Source organism: Monomorium pharaonis, chromosome 8 (genome assembly GCF_013373865.1).
Source record: "Monomorium pharaonis isolate MP-MQ-018 chromosome 8, ASM1337386v2, whole genome shotgun sequence".
Classification (NCBI taxonomy): domain Eukaryota; kingdom Metazoa; phylum Arthropoda; class Insecta; order Hymenoptera; family Formicidae; genus Monomorium; species Monomorium pharaonis.
The window spans coordinates 16586634-16610798 of NC_050474.1; the positions used below are offsets into that span (position 1 = coordinate 16586634).

The 24165-nt window shown below is 27.8% G+C and overlaps 3 protein-coding genes across 6 annotated transcripts in view; 1 reads left to right on the top strand and 2 right to left on the bottom strand.

Annotated features, from left to right (window-relative positions):
* The window catches only part of LOC105833805 (glucose dehydrogenase [FAD, quinone]), a 21487-nt gene extending 19058 nt beyond the window's left edge, over positions 1-2429 (bottom strand). The window contains exon 1 of the mRNA XM_036291245.1: positions 2415-2429. The gene's annotated coding sequence lies outside the window, so the exon portion shown is untranslated. The remainder of the gene's footprint in view (positions 1-2414) is intronic.
* The window catches only part of LOC105837411 (flotillin-2), a 193132-nt gene that overhangs the window by 117948 nt on the left and 51019 nt on the right, over positions 1-24165 (top strand). The gene's annotated exons all lie outside the window — the stretch shown is intronic.
* Positions 1712-22882, bottom strand: LOC105837234 (glucose dehydrogenase [FAD, quinone]). 3 transcript variants are annotated; one of them, XM_036291243.1, is made up of 6 exons: positions 21500-22882; positions 8670-8740; positions 7079-7275; positions 5847-6064; positions 2775-3960; positions 1712-2554 (listed from the first exon to the last, which is right to left on the bottom strand). In XM_036291243.1, the coding sequence occupies exons 2-6, from the start codon at positions 8736-8738 to the stop codon at positions 2281-2283; spliced, it is 1944 nt and encodes a 647-aa protein (XP_036147136.1). In that variant the 5' UTR covers positions 8739-8740; positions 21500-22882; the 3' UTR covers positions 1712-2280. The 3 variants fall into 3 exon arrangements, with proteins under 3 accessions (XP_036147136.1, XP_036147134.1, XP_036147135.1); XM_036291241.1 differs by having other exon boundaries at positions 20994-22882; XM_036291242.1 differs by lacking the exon at positions 21500-22882 and having other exon boundaries at positions 8670-9057.

Here is a 24165-nt window from a genome sequence, read left to right on the forward strand (position 1 = left end):
AAGAATAAGACACACACACACACACACACACATTTAAATTTTTGCCTACAAATTAAATTCTTTTCCTTACCGACACCAAAAAAAATTTTCGAGTCGCCAAAAATCCTTCTCGCATATATTTTTTTTCGCGAAAAGAAACCTATTTCTAAAATTTGAACTAAATCGGAGATTGGACGTTTTCGGAACTACAGCCTTTGTAAATAACATATTTTCATGAAAAATGTTTCAGACAAAAAGCTTTGTTGTTTGGCTTTGAGAGCCAAGTAAGACGATAAAGTGTATGATCTTGGATTGGGACATTGCTAAAGTCACATTAAGATTACTTCAATTTTTTTCAAATTAAAAATTGATTTTTTTTAAGTAAATCTCTATATTTTTTATTTATATCTTGTAATAAATGTTCAGATGTTTTTAAAACATTACAATAAAGTTTTTTAGTTAAGAATTTTCTGAGATCTCATTACATTATATTATTTTAAATAAAATGTGATACATTTTGTCAAATATTTCTTAAATGATTTATTGCTTTGATATTTTTATACGTAAAATAATGAAAGAAAATTGATTAATATTAATAAAGAATCAAAACATTAATAAAAAATAGCAATGTGATATAAGACAGTTTGGTGTCATTTGGTTCTACAGATAATTTTATATTATTTATTACAATAGAAAGGAAATAGCAATAATAAATCAAAACAGAAATAATAGACAAATATAATTCAATTATTAATAGCATAATTCAATCTCGACATCGTAGTGAAACGAAATATTTTATTTATCTTTTACTGGACAACAATATTGGACATGAATATTTAATTATAGTTAATTCTATAATTGAATATTATTTTTATTTTATGTTATTACAAAGTAATCGAATTATCTCATGATTTTAATTTATTTGTACGTTAATAATGAGATGTATTGTTCAAAGTTAAAAAAAGTTTATTTTTATGAAAAATAACTCTTTATAATATAAATTCAGTGCTCAGTTGCACATTTTGGGCCGATTCCTGAGGCACCGCCCCCAGCTATACCTCCCAATACTGTTCTAGGCTCGACGATCGAGCCGCCGATCGCGCGCTTAACGCTGTGTCTCAGGAACGCCTTTTGACAGATATACCTGGATCCATCCGCGTGATTAAAAATTTCTTTGCGCTGTGAATAATTTTTATTTTTACTGTTAATTAAAGTTATTGATATTATGTTTACATTTATAAATATCTGTGTATACATGTATATATATATTTAGCAATAATATCATGTAAAAATTGCAATTTTGTCAATAGTTCTCCACATTACTTAGAAGGTACTATTGCTGACGCAGTTTTTTTATAATAATAACTTTAATTATCTGTAAAAAATTATTCACAGCGTAAGGAAATTTTTAATCACGCGGATGGATCCAGGCATATTTGTCATAGGACGCCTCTGAGACACAAGGTCATGCGCGCGGTCGGCGGCTTGGCCGTCGAGTCAAGAACAGTAGTAGGGGTATAGCAGACGGTGCCTCAGCAATCGGCCCGAAATGTGCAACTAATTCCGAACACAGTGTATACGATTACCGTTATCGGTTTGATAAGTGTCGTTGCGCGTGTATTTTGATATATGAAATATATGCGCAATGACAGTTATCGAACCGACAACTATCGATAACCGTGTACGGAATAGCGGCTTTGGAGCAGATTTTGTGTATTTAAGAAATCCTATCTTTTAATATAGCTTTTATTCTTATTTATACCATGCCGGGGCGGATTTTGAGGAACACTGTCCTTTGTTTAATATAGATTAAATTCATCGCCTTACAAGTCAAGAACTCATCTATTTTATATACAATCAAAATATAAATATTTATTAAACGAAAATAAATATATAATTAACACAAAATTTTCCAAAGGTTTGGAAAACTATACAATTGAGGAAAAAATCTCGATTATTAAAATAATAGTATAATATATTTGTTTTATTAATACTGTTATTCAAAGCAACAAGATTATTTCCAATTAAACTAATATTGTTCTCAGCAAACACAAAGTTACATGTAACGTGCTTGTTAGTTGTAATTTCCCACTTAATAATATAATTGTAATATAACACACGTGTTATATTACAATTACATTGTTGAGTGGGAAATTACAACTAACATGCACGTTACATGTAACTTGGTGTTTGGTGGGTTGATACACCGTTGATACATTTTTTCCATGTATATCATGTATACAACATGGACACACGTTATTTTTATGATTACAATTTATTATATTCAGAAACTAGTACATTTCAAAGTTTGTGTGGCCAAGCATTGTTAATCATATCGGCTGCCTTTTCAGCCACCATCATAATCGCGGCGATAGGATTTGAATTTGGCACAGTAGGAAAGATTGAAGCGTCTGCAACGCGAATATTCGGTATACCATGTACTCGAAGTTCTGGATCTACTACTGCACTTGGATCAGTACTTGATCCCAACTTGCATGTTCCAGATTGATGATTTTCTGGTCCAGTTACCGCCCTTATTTGACACATCCAAAAAGCGTCTGTGTCAAAATGGTAGCTAATAAATAAGAAAAACTAATAAAGAGAACTAGTAAAGATGAATCACGATGGAAATGGCTTTTTTTAAACTTTAAGTGTCACAAAATTAATAAATAATGGCGCTTTTACGACTTGACATGTTGTAAATAAAATAAAGTTATTATAGTTAAAGTTATTAATATGACTTTCAATTCTCAATATGACTTTGAGAAAGAAATGCAAACAAAGGTTTTACTTACTTGCTACATAATGTACTTTTCACTTGTTCTAAGCGAAGGTCCCACTTTTTCATAACAGATGTGTCAACAAGCTTGCTAATCTTTTTGATACCTTCGAGCAAAATTGTCAGGTCTTTCTCGTTTTTAAAGTAATTTGGATATATTAAGGGTGGATCCAATGGATTATTTGAGCGGAGTTTCAAATCACCTCGACTTTCCCCGTAAACTACAGTAGGTCTCGCTACGATCTGTCTTCTGTCTGGACAATCGGACTGAATTTTACCATTAGCGCACTCATTGGGTAGACCAGTTTTCGAGCAACTAGGGCTGAAACCGTCAAAGAAAACTTGGATATCGGGTATGCCATTAATCGCGTAACTGCTCTCGAAGAAAGCGGTAACTTGAGTGATACCGGTACTGGCTAATGGACCCGTCTTGTTCTCTAGATATTTGTTCACGGCCTCCATGGTCAAGATCTCATATGGGGTGTCCCTGATGCTCATAGGCACTCCAACGGACACGTGATTATGCAGATTCTTGCCGACCGGCAGATCTTTATATACTTTAATACCAAACTTTGTGAGATCTTTCTGGGGTCCCACGCCAGAATTCATAAGGATGTGTGGCGAGCCGATGGCACCGGCCGTCAGGATCACTTCTTTATCGCATTTCACCACCCTCTTGTGACCATCTCTATCCACCAGTTCTACGCCATAAGCCCTTTGTTCCCACGGACTAATCAAGATTTTAGTGACTTGAGCATTCGTCAGCACTCGTAAATTTTTGCGATCGTGAATAGGTCTCAGATATGCTCTCGAAGTCGTGAGACGCATACCGTTTTTAATCGTCATTGGTGCGATCATGAAGCCGGTTTGGTTGTATTCTTTTAACTGAGAGGTTCTATAACCTAGTTCACCTGCAGCAGCCAATAGGACATCCACGAAATCCGGTTTGTGTGGATAATATTGAATATTTATTAGTCCGTCTTCTTTTAGGCTTCTATGTTTGTCTGATAAGATTGTTGGGTCAATTGGATTCTCCACTCGTTCAAAATAATGACTGATCTCGCTATAGGACCAACCCACATTACCTTCTCGCGCCCAGCGATTGTAGTGTTCAGGATGACCTCGGATGTACATCATACCGTGCAAAGCGCCAGTACCGGCGACCATTTTGCCTCTTGGCCAAGTGCAAACGCCGCCTGTTTCTAAACAAAAAAATTATGATGTTAGTTTATTAAAGTTTCGTTTTTGTGCGACAAATTTTGTCTTAAGCATGTATATATATATGTATGTATATATGAGTTTACAAGAATAATATGAGTTTTTTCTCGTTGCTAATTTTTGCGAATCTAAAATAAATGATTTCAGATATGAAGAAAGTAACCTCAAAAACTCTCAGAATCTTATTTTAATTTGAAATGCGAAGACATAAAAAATTTAGCCTCAACTCTTATTTTTAACTCTTAGGAGAATATTACATAGGATTATCATATGAAGAAAAAACACGTTTAGCAATATAAGAATAGTTATAAAAAATATTTGAAGATTGTTGACGAAGAATAAATAAAAATTTAAGAAAAACATTACGCAAAATAATTCTCAAAAAATTTTATCTTTAAACGTCTTTTGTATGAATCTCTTAATTTTTTAAGAGTTATACGTGAAAACACTTTGGAAAGAGCTTTCACATCCCCCAAAATAAGCATTTTTTAGAGCAATTTATCTATTTGTATAGATGTCAGTGCCTATAGATGATCGATTCGGAGATAATAAATTATTCTTTATTTCGTAATTAATTATTAAATTAATCTTTAATTTTTTAATTAAAGTATTTAATCTTTTATTTTCAAGTCTCATAATTTGGAAAGTAATAAGAAATACTTTATTACAGTGTTTTAAAAAGATGTTGAAGTTAACAAAAATATAACATGAAAAATAAAGGGATCTATTTAAAAAATTTAAAATTACCTTGATCTGACTTTAAAAAGATTATTTAAGCGTATTTTTATCGTGTAACCTCCAAAGTGCAACTATTGTTTGAAATATTTTTGTTTATGGTCCATTTCTACCAACGTAGATTAATTTAATCTCTTAATTAATTCTTTACCTTTTTTTAATTTTTGGAACTAAAATGAAATAACAAGTAAATTAAACCGAGATTAAAGTTAATCTACGTTGGTAGAAACGGGTTTATGACGAGTCACAAAATAGTATGTTATATACGAATGCGGGAAGTTGACTATTCGGCACAAGTTTAGAAAGCGTTTACCCGTATGAGTGTGTTTATGTGCACGCGCGCATGTGTGTGTATATAAATTGCAAATACGATAAATAAATAAATATTAAAACAATATTTAAAAAATAATACATTGAATAACAAGTGCGGAAAATCGGCTATTTTCCACGAGTGCGAGGAATGGACGCACAAGTCGAAGGCAAACCGTAGGCAAATGGGTAGGCAAATCAGTTATTCCCTCATGGGAATAACTGATCCGCACATGTTACACACTATTTTTGTTATCTGTGCATCGAAATATGGTTCTTAAGTATAAATTGACAGGTTAGCCAAGATTAGATTTACCAAAGCGATAAAGTGTCGAGAGTTATTGTATGTGTGTCGTGAGATGACGATAAAATATCGGTAATGTTTGCGAGATTTACCATATGCGTATCGTGAGATGACGTGCCTATGGTACGACACAAGTGTGGAGATGAAGGAGAATGTTTTACAAACCAATATTAATTCAATGAACATTAGATTTTTACAATGTCTTTTTAATATTAAATCTATGTTTTAAAACGATGATGCGACACTCACAATGTTGTAATTAACTTTCCTGAAATGTTGCTTTATTTATGGGATGTACATGTGATATGATATCGTTAAATAATAGTACAAATAGTAAATAACTAATGTATTTTAATTTTCTATTTAATTATTTGGATTTTGATCTGAAACGTTTAGAAAATTGAAAAAATTAAATCTTTGTGTTATTATTACAAACTTTGAAAACTGTTTCCGTAATATTAATTACGTTAATTAATATTACAGCACGATAGCTCATAAATTATAAAAAATGATATTTTATACCTAAACAGGCGGTAGGGTGTGGTATTGTTGGTTCCGTTTTAAAGTTCCAATCGAGGGACGTATTTATAGCATGGAATGCAAACCCTGGTATAGCTGTCATACTAGGTTCTTCAGGGCCAGCTTCAATCAGCAAAATCTTTCGCCATGGATCATTGTCGCTTAATCTTCTTGCGATTATTGGTCCAGCTACACCTGCGCCGACAATTATAAAGTCGAACCTGAAGACGATAACATGAATCATTTTTTTATGATTAGAAGAATAGAATATATACAAAATAGAAATATTCTTGCATTATATTATACATGGAAATTTACGGAAAGGATTTGAAGAAAGACATGGGAAAAGAATTAAGCTTTAATATCTTTTAAGCTTAATATCTTATATGAGAAACTTTTAATATATTACTCTATATCTTTCTCACTAATTTAAGATAAAACAACTTTTGTCATAATCCACAGAGAAAAATCATTGTTTGAAGCTTTTATTTTAATCTTTTCGCGAAAGAATCTTACATGCTTGTAAGCATCAAACCTATTAAATTGTTTGTCAATTTAATTGCAAACTTACATTGTAAATAATTTTTTTGTATAAATACTTTATTTGAGATGATTCGTGCAAATTTTATTGCAATTTTAAATTTAAATTTTTATAAATAAGTAAATAAATTTTGTTTATAAAACAATTAATTTTCTGCATTAACATAAAACTTTACATAAACTCTTTATCTCAAATTCTTAAAAGACTTATAAAATTATTTATATTACTTTTAAATGCGATATAGAACAATCTGTAACTTTTTATAAAAGATAGACTATTTGTATTTATGTGATAAACATTGAGAAACTTATTAAAATACAATACTACAAGTCAAAAATTAACTATGGACTATGATATTTATATATTAAGTTATTACAAATATATTTTAAGTCATATTATCATATCATCATATTGTGATAAATATTACCAAATGTCTCGAACTAGTTAAGACACTTGCACGGAATGTAGAGAGATTCTAAATAGGTCCAGGTACAAAAGTTAGCAATCAATTTTGAGTGTACGTAAAATACACAAAAAATTGTTTAAATAATGATTACTTGTAAACTGTTGCATGTTGACAATAGTTGTTTTACTATGAATTAATAGAAGGAAGCAAGAGGGAGTAGAATAACATATTAAAAAGTTGAGCAAAATTGATATTAAAACTTGATCCTTTTTTTTTAATATCGCTTACCATTCATTTTCGCTCGGTGGTTCGTCTCTACCCAAACGTCGACAAGGATCAGCGATGTCGCATCTAGAGGATATTGCATGTTGAACTAATGTCATAAAAGCATTGACATCACCACAAACATAATTCATATATCGCGTATCCTCGAACGAGCAGGCGCAACATCCGATGGCGGTAGAGTTACTAGTTGCTTGAATCGGCTAAAGAATATAATGTTCACTTTGACTCTCTCTCTTTTTTGTGTGTTAGGTATATATTTATGTCTATAAAAATACATCTTTGATAATATATTTCAATTTTTATAGCTCTAATTTAATTTACAGTTTGTTTTAAAGAAAAAAAATTTTTAACTAAAAAATATATTATAGTGTGAATGTAATCATAAAATAGAAAGTTTACACCTGGTAAAACCAAGAAATTCTTTACTGAAAAAGAGTCTTATTAAATTAATTGGAAATCTGATAAGTTCAACCAGAATCTACCAAACTTTCAAATAATTCAATAAAACTTTTTTCAGTGTTGGTTTAAACATGGAAGACTCAACATGATGCATAGTATTATTTTTACGTAGCGATGATTCCATGCAACTACATATTAAATATTAACGATAATATAGTTTCTAATATTATATATTTGTACTATATAAATACGCGTAATTTTTAAACTCTTTTTTAGTAATAGGAAAAAAAGACTTATAATAAACAATATTTTTACAATTATTTTCAGTAAATACCAAAATGCACACAATTACTCATACTATTATAAATAATTTTATTACAATTTAATAAAATTTTAGTTTTTGAGTTCGTTTTTAAATGTCATTTTTAATTTTTATTTTTTTTTATCTTAATTCTCGAAATTAAAGAAAATATAATGCAATGAAATTAAAAGTCGTAAAATGAAATCAGGTTTAAAATCGATCAAATTATCTAATTGTTTAAAACTAGTTTGATATAACCAGTTGAAATGTATTATTATAGATAGTTTATTTCAAAAGAGATAAAGCTTTTCTTGCTTAAATTAATATACGACAATACGTGAAATAAAAGTAAAACTTATCGTAATATTAATAAGTTAAATATTAGAGAAATATTTTTTCTCAGTCGAAATGATACTATTAATTTTATATTTTATACATCAATTATTAAATATACTTTTTAGTTTTATAGATTGCTTGTGCTAATTTGCTAGACTTGAAATGCAATTGTAAACTAAAGTTGAAAATAATATCTTAAATTATTTTATTATCAGATTTATCAGATAATAATGCTATAAATCTTTAAAAAACTGTAAAACACGTATCGTGAAAAATATTAATAAAATACCCCTGTTGAGTTTTAAAGTTGGAATTTCTTTATTTTATAATGGGTATCATGTCAATTTGATTACTGGGACATATGGTAAATAGAACTGAAAAATACATTTAATAAATAATTGATATAAAATTATGATTAGCATAGATTCATCAAGATTTTTGATCGAGAAATGCCATTTCTTTTTATTTCTTACATTGTTTACATTCCAATCTAATATTCAACATTTGTTATTACAATAAATTGTAAAAGTTTCGATATTATTATATTATATTACTCACCTGATGTGCTTTGACTGGATTAGCGATAACATAATGCGCCAAGGCTAGCCAAAGGAAATACGATCGCATGTCTGTAATTTAAAAACTAACATCTATGAACGAAAGAAAGGAATATGAAAGCTAATATTGAAATTAAAGCGTTATTTATTAAATAACTTTATTCAATATTAATTAAACAAGGAGATAAAAGATATTAAATTATAACATTGTATACTATAAATAATTGTAATGTTTTATACAAAAATTTAACAATCCATTTTTTAAATTTAATTATGGCTCTAAATTATTCTTTTTATTAGTAGTTGTTAATAGTGTTACATCGTAAATAATTTTGTTTCAGCATTAAACAAAAAATATAAGTATAAATGGGTAAATATAAATTTTCGTAAAAATAAATGTAGAGATTTAAAAAATGTTTATTGTATATATAAATGTTTATACATAGGTGTTTTAAATATTAATTAAATTGTAAAACTTTATCTTTATACCTTACACCTTTTATTTTATATTATCAAAGAAATATTATCATATTTATACAAAGAGATAAAAAAGGATATTTTTGTTAAGAACAATTTCTAAAATTTTGTAAACAAAAAATTAAAAGAATTTTTTTCCTTTAAACTTTTAATAGTTTTTCCTTTTCATCTTTATCATTTTAATATTATAAAAAGAGAAATCTATGAAATATTATGATAAACAAGTAATAAATATAAAATTTCTGCAAATATAAACATATTTAGAAATTATTTAATAGATCTTAAAAATATTAACGAAAGCTTACAAGTTTGTTCTTATTTATTACATCTATGAAAAAATTATCAAATTTATATAATAAATGGTTTAAAGATTAAAAAATTTTTTGTTTTTTTGTAAATTTAATTTTAGAGACTTGTTTAATTTTAATAAAATATTTTTTAATTAAATTTACAAACAATATATATTGTTTATAATGATATTATGTTAACTACGTGCGCAAATGTAATTGCATTTAATATGTGTGTCTTGTTATAGTTTACATTGATCAAGGTTATTTTATGCTACTGCATTTCTTCAAGAGATAAGTTGGACACAAATCAACGATCGATTATTATTGTAGACCATTTCATTATGTACTAAAATATAGATTTTATATCATGTTCATTAATGGAAGGACACATAGTCGCTTGAAAATGATTGCGACGAGAGTTTCGACACATGTCAGTTAAACACTTAAGCGGGAGGAACAAAACGTTGCATTGTACGATTTATGAGAATACCATTGAAAATAATAACATACAATCGACAATATAATAAGCACATTTTGCAATAAACTTAATTGCCCCTTAATCTTATATAGGTAATCTATGACAAATTACTTTATTTTTTAAGCATAAAGGAAATGTTTATAAAAGTTAAAAAAATAATTGTCAAAAAGAATGATTCTTCTTAATTTATAAATTATGTTGCGACATAATTTTAATTTAGTATAAAGAAATTTGACCATCTTAATATTCACAGTAAATTAAGCTTAGAATTGCTTCCAATAGAACTTAGAGTTGTAATAAAACTTTGCATAAACAATTTTTAATACTAAGAACACAAAAAATTGATATTTTTTGTTAACTTGTTTTAAAAATAATTCAATGTTTAATAACAAAGATGAAGTGAATAAATAAACTATGAAAATGTGTTATTAATACGTTTACAAGATTTTTTTTACTAACTATTTCTTGTATAGACCCGCATAGATCATAGTTGACATTCGATGAGGAAGCCGTAACCATTGTGTTGGTTTTATCAGATTATCGGAGGTACAGATTTGGCAGATTAATACGTACAAGTAGCATGCATATTTTTAAGTTATATATAATAAATATTAATTGCTATTATCCTTTGCGTAAGAAGAGATTTTATTAATGGTAATCCTGCAGGAAAAGATAATGATAATACATGACGATCGCGGTATCTTGAATGTGTTAAAATATAATGTTATTTACATGACTTTTATATATAAATATTTAAATTAGAAATATTACTATACTTTCAATATCAATTTACTTTGCGGAGACAGATAACACATCCTGAATATTGAAACTTGAATTGAGAAACTTTTAACTCCAACTGTTGAATTATTATTTTGTCCAGTTTTTAAATTATTATATTATCGGTTGTACGCTGTTGTTTTCAATGGTATTCTCATAAATCTTATAATGTAATTACATTTTGTTCCTCTCGCTCACGTGTTTAACTGACCTGTGTAGAAACCCCCGTTGCAATCATTTCCAAGTGACTATCCTTACATGAACAAATATATATTGTAAAATGTATATTAATAAATTTTAATAAACAATGAGATAGTTTACAATAATAATCAATCGTTGACTTGTCTCCTGAAGAAATGTAACACAAAAAATATTCTTGATCAACGTAAATTATAACAAGATACACACATAAAATGCAATTACATTTGCGCACATAAGTAATACACTAATACATAAAAATAATTCTGAATTTTTATTATGTCGCGAGCTAAATTTAATTCATGAAATTGTTATTTAGTTATTATATTATGTCAACATAATTTTAATTTGTATCAAATTATTATTATGTCGCGGCATAACAATTTCATTTAATAGTAATTCCGAGATTTTATTATTTCTTACATTATACATAATAATTTAGTGAATTATGTCTAAACTAAAATAAAAATAATTTTTATTTTGTTGACATAATTTTAATTTGTCAAATTTTTATGTCATTAATTTAACAGCTGTGGATTTGAGTTATTCAATATAAACTGTAGAATATTGGTTTTTAACTTTCATGTTATTAAAAAGTTAAAATAGCTTGTCATATATATGCATCTCGTTATTTGATATTGATAACATTAAGAATAATTTTTATATCAAATTAAAATTGTCGTGATATAATTTTGATTTATCATGAGAATTGTAATTATTTTTACAGAATTATTTCTTAGAATTTTTATGTAAAGATTTTATTTATGCTATTAAAAATAAAAATGCTATTATTGCAACAACTCTTTAGCATTGTTTTCAATTTTAAATTTTTGTTTTAAGATGTGTTGAAAGATGAATAACTTTCTATTAAACACGATATATTATATTAAATGAAACAATATAATTACTTATGCATTATTTATTTATTAAAGAATTATTTTAAAAACTACGTGTGTAGTTTCACGTAAAAGTATATTATCGCTTATTCACGATAAGTTTTTGCTATAGCGATCAAAGAGTAAAAATTTCGTTTAATTGTATTATATTAATGGATGTAAACATCATACGCACAAAACACGAATGAAACGACAAATTCAGATCACTACAGATCACTATTTTAGATCACAGATAAAAATTACATGAAGAACAAACTGAGATAATTTTGAGGCAATTAAAAAATTTCTTTACTTAATCAAGTTCTTTTTTTATTCTTTTTTGCCGTTAAATAAAGTGAATTCCTTTGCACGGCTATAACATAGGATTACTTTTGATTATACTTGCGTCACGGATCTTTTTTCAACATAGATCTTTTTCAACAATCGTTGCATAAAGAAGATTCTTTGAAGAAAGTTTCCAAACTTTCCCATATCTGCCGTACATATAAAAATGATATATTTTAATGTGAAAAGCATTTTGATAATAAATATTATACATTCTAGACTTGAACTTTTTTCAAATACATATTACCTGAGATGTGGATAAAAACGTGAAGCTTTAATATTTCGTGGTAATCGATATTTCGACGACGTTTGTATGTTGATAAAGAACACGTAGGCACCAATTGATTTGTTTTATCACCAGGACAGATCATCTTAAGCGAACAGGGAATCTCGGATTCGCAATACGATCGTGTTCTCGACACGTCCCATTCGGCACAGCCGAAAAGATAGCATAACTACGACCGCACTATATGCACTAATCGAGAAACTCATCGCGTGTGGCCAGAAACATTCGTTGACGAAGAAGACACACGTGGTGTGACGTCATCCGACTCTTCGTCTTCTGGCTCCAAGCAGGATTCACACTATGTGAATTAATTAATCTAGGATTTACTCTTCAAGGATTTGTGATCGATCTTTGAAAAAGCCACGAATAAATATTGTTGATACTGCTTATATATTCAGCAAATATTAGAGAATTTTTTTATCAAAAAGATAAATAAAAAAACAAGCGAGAGAGGAGGAGGGAGAGAGAGAGAGAGAGAGAGAGATAAACTATAAATTGAATAGTACGTTCGTGTTAAAAATTATCAGAGAAAAAATTGTGAATTTTCGAAATTACGATTATTATATTTACTTGTAACTCGTTCGAATTTACAAAACATTAAATTTGAGAAAATACGAATAAAATTCTATTAGATGCAACAAATAAATTACTTGTTCATCATGTAATAAAGACATACTACAGACAATCGTGATGTAGTTTGTTAAATGGACATTTTTCTCACTTCAAAAATTGTATCAATATTTTATTTTTTACTTTTAACATGGAATATTTTTCAATTCAACAACTATTTGAAACTCGCTCTGATTTAAAAATAAAACTTGTAATAATGCATTTACAAGCAAACTGTAGTTTAATAAATATCTATGATAAAATGCAGATAATATTTATACATTGTTGTTGTGTTTTATATCCCGCGGTTTTTTTTATTTAAAAACAGAGTGGATTAAAAATCAAAATTTTTTAATTAAAAAGATTTTTTCTTGTATTTTTTTAAAGTATTAACTGTATAGACCGTGTAAATCAAATTTTATTAAAATTTGATAAGGATTAATATAGCTTTATAATTTTTAATGTTGTCAAGTTTCATAAAAAGTGAACCTGGGATTCATTACTACGTGCAGTATAATGATATATGCATAGGACATGAAGCATATATACGTGTGCATTCAGCGCAGGGGCTGATTGAGTGTACATACATATACATATAATACATATCCTATAATCTAACAGCACTGATTTTTATTGTAATACAATAATATATAATTTGTGCCGTTAAATAATGTTTTAAAATAGAAACGTTTATTTTTTTCTCTGTACTCCTGTATTACAAGGAGTTACAGAACGGATATCGTTCATTATTTGTTTCTAACGATTAATTGACGATTAATATAGAAAAGAAGAAAATAAGTTCCACACACATTCCATCCGCCAGAGAATGCTTAAAATAATGTTTTCAAAATCAATGGCCACGATATCTCAAAAACTATTTGATCCATTTGACTCGAATTATTAGTATTTCCTGTATTATATCAATCATATTCTTTACGTAGAATTTTAGAGTGAAAATATTTTTGTTTTTTGATTGACCGAAACAGCCTCAAATTTTAATAAGAATCACGTTCTTTGCTTGAAACAATTATTGTTTTCTTAAAAATGAATAAATCCAAAAAGCTTTGAAAAACAAAATTTAAATTTGCTCTTTAAGATTTTCAGAGCATTTTTGCTTTCAAAATATTGTGTGAAATATGCCACGCAAACGTGATCACTGTAAAGTGTGTTTTAATAAACACGATTTGCGTTGATAGTTGCTACAGCCATTATTTATAAATCAACATGATAAATGTTTTAATGTCAGTAAAAGTATATGTTATTTAACGAAAAAAACTTTATTTAATTTATTGCTTTTTTCTTAAAAAAAATTTAGGCTATTTGTAGCAGCTTTTTAAAACTGTTTCCCTTTAAGTAAAAAAGCTTATTTTTTACCTCGAAGTAGGAGATACCTCCGTCTGATATCGCAGTCTGATTCACTAATGTCAGCTTATATCGTTACTGTTTCGTGCACAGGTATAATGCGGGCAAAAAATTTATATTAATTTATAGGAAGAAAATGGACCTTGTTGCAATTTACATTTCAGATATGTGAAGGGGAGTATCAGAATTCCACGTATTTGCGCGGTGGAGGAAGAGGACCCAATTTGACAACACACAATGCACATGAATCACACGTCATTATATTATAATTTAAGAGTAAATACACACACACGTTTGTTAAGTAATTTAGTAGCCGTGACGTGTTTACCGACGTGCAGATATGTTCCATTGATCGCCATTGTGAACGCAAAATCGTTGTCAGTATTTACCGTTATCTATATAAAATTATCCAAAGATAAAGAAGTCTTTATCTTCTCTAGATTAAAATGTATGCATTATTCTCAATCTTTTTTTTAAATAAAAGAAGTGTTATCTTGTTCAAATTATCTAAATTTAATATAAACAATAATATTAGTATATATAAAGTATATATAAAGTTTCTTTAGTTTTGTTTTCCAAGTTACCATATATTACAACAGATTTTTTTACAGAATAACAACGGATTGCACGAATCAGAAAGTAGTGGTGCAATGTCAAAATTGCTCCGAAACTATAAATGGTTTGAAAACTCTTATCTAGAAATTTTGTCGCTCATAACGTGATTTATATTTCTTCTATATTTTTCAATTTTTATTTTTATTTGCGTATTGATTGAAATTAAAAGAGGAACCTGTTTTGTTACACATAAAATTATTTGAGGAACTATTATTAAAAGATATAGATTTATAAATAAAAAGATATGTGAATATATTAAGTATCAATAATAAGTGAGATTAGAAGCACACAATATGAAACTGTTTAACATAAATATAAGAAAAGTTAATTGGTCCTGCAGCAGTAGTTTGCGGTGTATCTTGAAGCCTAATAATAATTTTTGTATGATTTTTATTTACTAACTTTTATCTGTAACGAATTATTATTAGACATCAAGAGTCGTCGCAGATCGGCATTGGTTTTTCTCATATTTAAGTGAAAGAAAAACATTTGTCTAACACATATTGGTTATTGGGATGAATATCACCATGTGCTTCAATAATAATCAAACTGATAAGATGTCCATAGAATATAAAGAGATCTAGTTCCGAATTTTGACTAAAATATTATTTTTTTGCAATAAATTTTTTACAGTGTTTTATTTAAATGCTCATGAGCATAAATATTATTAAGTTCGTCATCAATTTAATTTGTGAGATTACATATTTCGAGTTCAGTCAAGAACTCTGTTTCAAAACTAATGAATATGCGTGCAGTTTACGAAAGAGTTGGAGATTGTAAACGAAATTCACACGAAAATTATTATTTGACATCAAGATTTTACCACAAAACCATTATTCATTTTTTATATATTTATGAATATTATTAATATATTATGAATATATTGTTATATTCTAAACTAAATTATTTTACACATAGAAAGAAAGATTTCTTTAGATTTAATAAACAGTTTTGTTCGACTATTCCAAAGCACATATTTCTTTGATTTTAATAAATTTTATATACATTTTTTTAGATTTAGTAAAATTTATTAGAAACAAAGAAATATATGCTTTGGAATAGTTGAACAAAACGGTTTTTTAATTTTAACGGTTTTAAATTTAAAGAAATCTTTTTTGTGCGCTAGCGATATTATCTTAAAATTATATATAATAATGTTATCTAGATAAATTAAATTATTTTTATTTTATTTATGGGTATAAATTAAATAATTTTTGTCTTATCTAAAATGCATTTATTTTTTTTATCTAAATAACTTTCATCAAAGTTATTATCTAGTTGTCTAAGTGCAACATTAGTTGTTAGAAAATAGTAATAGCATGAGATATTTTTAGAACATATTCGAGGGAAGGGAGTGGGTGTTACATCGGTGTATCGGTGTTAATTCAAATCGCTTAAAGGCTGAAATATCTTATTTTATTATCTTTTTTTTAAATATCCAAAGATTGTTATTAAACATAAAATTTGAATAATATATTTTTATTTGTCACATTTAAATTTTTTAAATATACTATAATTTGAGTACATTTCTCACATATGTTAATATAATAACTTGTTATGAAGAATTCTTAACGATTCTTAAAAATATTTTTATTTTTTTGTTATATAGTGCACGGACACACACACACACACACACATACACACACACACACATGAGAGATGTGTTTTTTTCCGTTATTTTTAAAGCTGTATAATTACATTGACATGTATCACTGATTATCAAGTTGTTTCTCGTCATTTATCTTCAATTAAATTACTAAGAATTGAAAGTCTGCGCACTTTAACGTGATGTGCACTTATCATGATTTGCATGAGCAAACCTATATTTGTCATAATATATCATTTTGATTTATGTTTTATATACATTGCGTATTTAACGTCATACATTTATTATTATTATTATTAATATTATGCTAGCAATTTTTCAAATCAGAAGAATGGAGTTAATATAAGCTGAAAAGAAAATACTCATGCACTATTAATAAAGCGATAAATGTCAATATTTCAATTGTAATTTGTTAAAAAAATTTTTTAAACAAAGCATATGAAAATAGCAATTATAAAAAATCGAAAGCAATTTTTATATAATTTTGGATGGTGTGTTTTGTGCATGTGATGAGTTTTTTAAGTAGCCACATTATTGAAATGTACAGATACGATACCTGGATCATATTCTGCATCACATATGCTTCTTAGCTTGTATAATAACATTGTTATTAATTTCTTTTAATGGCAAACAAGTTAAAAGAATTCCGATTTTATCGTCATGACAAAATTACTCACTCGTAAGTCAATGTACATATAACAAGACGTGTCATGATACGTGTGTAATGATGCGAATTAAATAAAGAACAGTCACCGATACTGACATAAACTTTTTAAATCGACACCTTATTTTTCGAAAATTAAGTAAATTCTCGAAAACGTAGCTAAGGAGAACTTTATCTAAGGAGAACGTTTGTTTGAATAAATAATGTTAATAAAAAATAAAACCTATAATTTATGTATCCATGGCTTATTTTTGTATGAAATTAGCTGAAAAATTCTTCAAATACGAAAATAAACTTTTAATTTTTTTTTATAAATTACATAATTTATAATGAATTAATTATGAAATCCTATTAGGTCATTGTAGCATCCTAGAACTATTTGATTTAATTTTTCTGTTTCTTTTTTTTCGGAGTACGACTTAAACATAAAATCAGTATGTAACAAATCGACACTTGCCGCTAAAACAAATCACATGTGTTTAATATACATTGTCAGTATTGAAATACTGAAAAATCTATAATTTACGTAATATAACTGTCTCATAAAGTGAAATGTCACTGTGATAAAGTAAAAATTAAGATTGTACAATTTTTCAAGTAATTTGTCATTTTAATAACTCAATATTTACTTCTGTAGGGTAAAAATTAAACTTGTGTAATTTTCAAGTGATTTTTCACTCTACAAGATTTAGAGAGCATATTATAGATTTTCAGATTGACAGTGTATTGTACATAACCACTGCTTCCACTGTTTGCGAAACAACACTGTTAGGCATTTTTATAAATCAACAAAAACATTTTACATCGAAGTGAAAGGTTTCTAGAAATTGTCGTATACATCAAGGGGGATACTAGAGTGACGGTCACATTTGATCGGGGTCGATAAAATAGAATTATTGGCGAGACTGGAGAGATCGAATTCTTGAAGTCTTGCGCCATCACTTACGAAACTAAAAATCGATAATATGATCATGTCGATAATGTCAACATTCACAATTCCGATTTTTATGTTACCATGTAAGCTCTCTATCTTTTTGCATTACCATTAACGGTACTCCACATAACATGGATTAAGGCCATCACACAATACCAGGCAACAGGCAATAAGAATAAGAAATAAAGAAAGAGAGAAAGAGAGAAGAAGATCCTTTCTCTCTTTCTCTCTTTCATTCTACAGTGTATATGACGTAAACTATAGATATTCAGTACTGGCAGTGAATATCGGAACGCAGCCTTAGTTACGGATGTAGTAAACTGGATGGGAGTAATACAGTTGCTGCCTTTTTAGATGTACGCTCCGCTTATAATAATGTCAAATCAGATATAGTGATTAATAAACTATAACAGATGGGATCCCCAAGTAGAACAGTGTTGTGTATATACAAGAATGGATGAGAAATAGAGAAACGACTTTTATTTTGGACGAAGATTCCACGGTAAAGAGATTAGTAAATAAAAAAGTTCCGCAAGGAGGGATATTGAGTCCTACGGTTTATAATATTTACACCAAAGATATATCCAAAAAATAGAGATAGGAATAGAAATTGTGCAATACGCTGATGGTATAGCAGTTTACACATCCGAAAGAAGTTTGAAAAATACCAAGTCCAAGATAGAGAGAGCGATCGGTACATTACGTACGATAATATCGCTAAGCTAGGTTTAGAAATCGAACTAACAACAAACATTCTAGTTTTTAATGGCCAAAAGCTTTGTGATAATGTCATATCCTGTAGAATAGGGAAATTAAGAATAGGAAATGTAAAAACTGCAAAATTCTTGGGTATAACGTTGGATAGCTAATTAAAATTTAGTGACCATTTAAAAAATATATCTGCTAGAGTTAATAAGGCAATAAATGTTCTTAGATACATGAATAGGGTGTCATGGGGGATGGAAGTAAATACTCTACTAGTATATAAAAGTTATATAAGATCTATTCTTGAATACGACCTCTTTGTATATTACTCAAGGGATTGGAAAGGGAGGGATAATCTCGAGAAATTACAGAATAAGGCTCTTAAAACAGCAATGGGATATAGAAATAGCACCCCGCTAAATGTAATGACAGCAGAAGCAAAAATACTGAAAATAGTGATTTATCGTTATTATTTCTGTTTAAATGATTAGTTGAAATGTCATGTTGATTTCTTCGTTGATTGATTTTTTATAGAATACGCAAATATTTTTATGAATTTCTTATGATTGTTTATTTATAGAGTGTTATTAAAGTACCCTGGTGTACTGATAATTGAATGATAATTATATTTAATAAATAATTATCTTATCAAAAATAACTTATCAATAAAAATATTATGTGAACTGAATAAGTCTTAATAGTTGTCAATAAAAATATGATGTTATACTTTACAGAGTAGTAATTATAACATATCTTAAGAAAAACTTTAGTCTATTTTAAATACGAGAATTAAACATTAGTTAGAATAAATCTAAAAATCAAATATCATATCTGAAATAAAATTATTATGAATTTTTATCATCTTGGGGATATTTCAGAGACATTAAACTTAAAATATCTTGATAGTGACTATTGCTACGCAACAGATATTCTGACATATAGATATCTTTAAGATATTTCTGTGATATATCTATTTTGCTTGAAATATTTTCTTTGTATTGTAAAAGTTCTTTTTATTGTAAAAGTTTGTAAATATTATCCATACAGTAAAATGCATTTGAGACATAATAATCAGATATTTTTGTATTTCTAATTTTAAATTAATTTTAAAGTATTTTATTATCAAGTACTCATAATATTTTGCAGGACATTATTTGATATAATGTATTGTTTATCCTTTTACTCCTCCTGAATAATAAAAAAATATTTGATATCACGTATTGTCTACAAAAGGATATTTCTAGAACATTCGTTTTAAGTTTATTTTGAGATATTTTGTAACCAATAAGATACAACATATTTTAAGATAAATTTTTGCCTATTGTAAATATGAGAACTTAAAATTAGAATAAATATAAAAGCCAAATTTAAGATAAAATTAATATGACTGTTTATCATCTTGGAAATATTTCAGGAAAATTCTTAAAATATTTTTATACTGACTGTTGCTATGCAACAGATATTCTGATATAGAATTTGCTGTGTGGAAACGTTGTCTTCTACTTTCTTGTAATTTTGTATGTACATTTGTGTATTTTAATGCAAAGAATATATTTTGAGAACAAAAATTGTTACTAATTTTTATCTTGATATTAGGAAAAATGATAATAATTTATAACTATGACCTAGTACATGTTTATAAATATTATTATAAAAAATAATTTAGTTTAAAAAATTACTTTAGAATTTCAATAATAAAAATTTATCTTTGATTTCATATTTTCATATATGTTTATTTTTTTTTAATGTATTAATTCTAGAATGGTGAACTTATCTCAAACATCATATTGGGTGACAAAACGTCATAAATGTATCTCATTTCTTCCCAAGCGTTCTATATCAGATTGATGTGAATCTCTTTGCCTTTTTATGACGAAGATGATAATCCACAATAATTTAACAAATTTCAAATTTATAAACATATAGCAGTAAAGTGTTTTTGAAAAAATTAGTTATTGCATCGACTTTGGTATCAAAATGATTGTCTAATTATGTGCTCTTAAAATATCCTGATCTCGAACTTCGTGCTCATATTTAAACTGTCAAACTCAATTGTTAAGGGGGCGGTGCAGACACGTGAATAAAATACACAAGAATAAAATACCTTAAAAAAAATAAGTTGCTGTATCCATCACGATTTACGCCTTTGACATTTTTTAAAAACTAGCCAGCTCACAATAAACCTCTTTGGCATTTTTTAAAAACTAGCCAATTCACGATGTACGCCTCTATATAGTAGCAAATTAAAAATCAGCTAACTCATGACAATCACTTCTAGTATTTTTTTTGCAAATAGCCAGCTCGCGATAAACGCCTTTGGCATTTTTTTAAAACTAGCCAGTTCACGATGTACGCCTCTAGTAGCAAATAAAAAATCAGCTAACTCATGACAATTACTTCTAGTATTTTTTTTGCAAATAGCCAACTCACGATGACTGCCTCTGGCATTACTACTACTACTTCAAAAAACAAAGTAAAGAGTAACAAATTTTACATGTAATCACGTTGCAATAATCTTTTATGTTTATCTCTTTTTACGAATTCAAATTAGGAATATAACGTGGAACTATAAAATTTACAATTAGAACAATGTTACAGTTGCAAACTTACAGGTCTGTCCTAACTCAGCACGCGAGAATCGCGAGCCGAATGCACTTGGCTTTTACCTCTCTGCCTACTACTGTTGTCTCGATAGAGTGAGAATAAACAAAAAATATAGGCGTTTCGTCTATCCTTTTTTATTTATTCTCTGTCTCTATTGAAACGGTGCGTGGCTCGACCGAATCGTCGATCGCCTATATGATGCGATGTCAGGCTGTGCTGCGCTTCCGAGCAATTCGAACCCAAGCGCGCGCGCATACACACAAACACACACACACACACACACACACACGCGCGCGCGCGCGCGCGCGCGCTCAGCTACATTTGGCAAATAATGTCATTCCGTTTTTTCTTCTCTCCCCTTCAGCTACATAATATTAATAATTCTAATACATAATCTTGAAATTTACACAACCCTGATCTTAATAATAATATAACTTTATTTTATGAGCTAGGACCTAATCGCATTTAGATTTGCAGCCAATTTGTACTTTTTAACTAATTTTCACTTCTACTCTTCTCACTTCTACTCTACTCTCTTTTATAATTTTCAAGCAGGACTGCTAATTCTGGCGCTCGAGCAACGTATGTGACACGTGCTGTGTCCATAGCGCTGAAGCGCACATAGACGGTCCTGCATGGCAGTCCTGCTTCCAAGCTCGCAAAAACGTAAAACGAATTTTCAGATGAAAAAATCTTTCATTAAGTTTACAGAATTATAAATCTTTCTCCAGAATTAAAGTATAGACAATGATAAATTACGTTAGATTAAACATAGACAATTTTATTCGAAAAACGAAAAAAAAATTAGAATTATACTTTTGTTATCGACTTCTGTAGTGTTGACTTTCAAAATCATGCGCGCACGTGAATGTTACGTGCGTCGTGTGTATATGTATATCAAGTTTGTTCAAACTTAGCTTGCGAATCAAACCCACTTCCATTTTACCTTATGTTCTCACAAGCAATCAGAAAGCTACGAAACGAGAGGAACGGAGATACTCGTGCCAGAAAATCGGCCAAAAAAAGCAACCGGCCACAAGTCTAATTAGGTCGACAGATTATCGAATGATTCCTATGATTCTATGAAAATTGTATCTAGCAGGGTTTGTTATTGTCTGTACTTTAATTCTGGAAAAGGTTTTATAATTCTCTGAAATCACTTAAGAGCCAAGTTTGTCTGAAAATAATTAGCGTTCAATAGGTAAAACAGACAATTCCAACATCTCCTTAACTTGTATTTTGTACAGATGGCTCATGTTAAAAGAAAAATGTAGTATTATTATCTATTGTTACGGTTTTGGAACTCCTTGTGTCAGATGTTTATTTTTGCATGTTTTACGAAAAATTTTATTATAGCAAAATTTAAAAAATTATATTATAAAAACTGCTACGAAAAAAATTAGATCTATTAAAAATGATACTTTAAAATCATAAGTACAAATTAAAAAATATTATATAATAAAAAATATTTTCAGAGCTTTTTAAAGATTTTTTTTTAGATCTGTGAATTTTTCAAAGAGAACACATATCATATTATATAATTATGTTGAAAGATTTTGGAAGAATTGTTGAATACAAAAATGTAATGGAAATATAAAAATTAAAAATGATGGATTCAAGACAAGACAAGAATTCGACGTTCTTGTCTTGTCTTGACTTTTTAATATCAAGAATCTATGTCTTAATCTTGACAGTCAACTTTCTTGTCTTGATTCTTGATTCTTGCAAGATTCTTGATACTTTTATGGTGTCTATAAACTATATATATATATATTTATAGATATTATAAATTTTATAAAATTTATAGATGATGTATAAATTTTAATGAAATCCGGAAATAAAAATATTGATTTATTACATTCTGATTTTGTTAAAATTTTTAAAATATTTTTATAAATATTATTAAAAAGATATATTTTTGACAGACAAATATTAACTGAATACACAGAAAAAAATTCATAAAGTATCAATTATTAAATATATTTAAACAAAAATACATTTTTAAATAAATATATATTTTTATTTATCACAATATAATTAATATTAACTAAACTATAAATTTTGACTACATACGTTGCATACTTGTCAAAAAAATTAATATTGACTCTAACATTTTTAAATTTTTATTTGTATTGCTTGTTTTTAATTGATTCTATTATTTTAGAATTATGATTTGTTTAATTCTACAATGCGTTTTGTGTACGCTTGTACTTTATATTTATTGTATTTTTCTTATAGGATGAAAAAGTACACAATGATTTAGTTAAAAATTGTGGGAAACTATTTTTAGTAACAAAAAAATTGGATATAAATGATCAAACTCTTTAATGATTCGCTCTTAAATGATTTGCTAACTAAATAAATTACATATAAATATCATAATTTAGAATTAGTGAACAATAATTTTAATAAAATTTTATTATAGTTAAATAATTTTTTGATATAATTTATTAACTATAATTTAAAAAATTGTCATTTAATACTTTATGATTTAATCAAATTATTAAAATTTACAATAATTTTTTCATTATTATTAAAAATAAAATAGTTAAACATTTTTTTAATTTTAATGTAGTACAATTTAGAAATTGCATTTTGTAAAAAACGAAAGATGCAAATGTAAAAATCAAATCTTTTAAATAAGCATTTTAAATTTTGCTGGTCGCGTATCA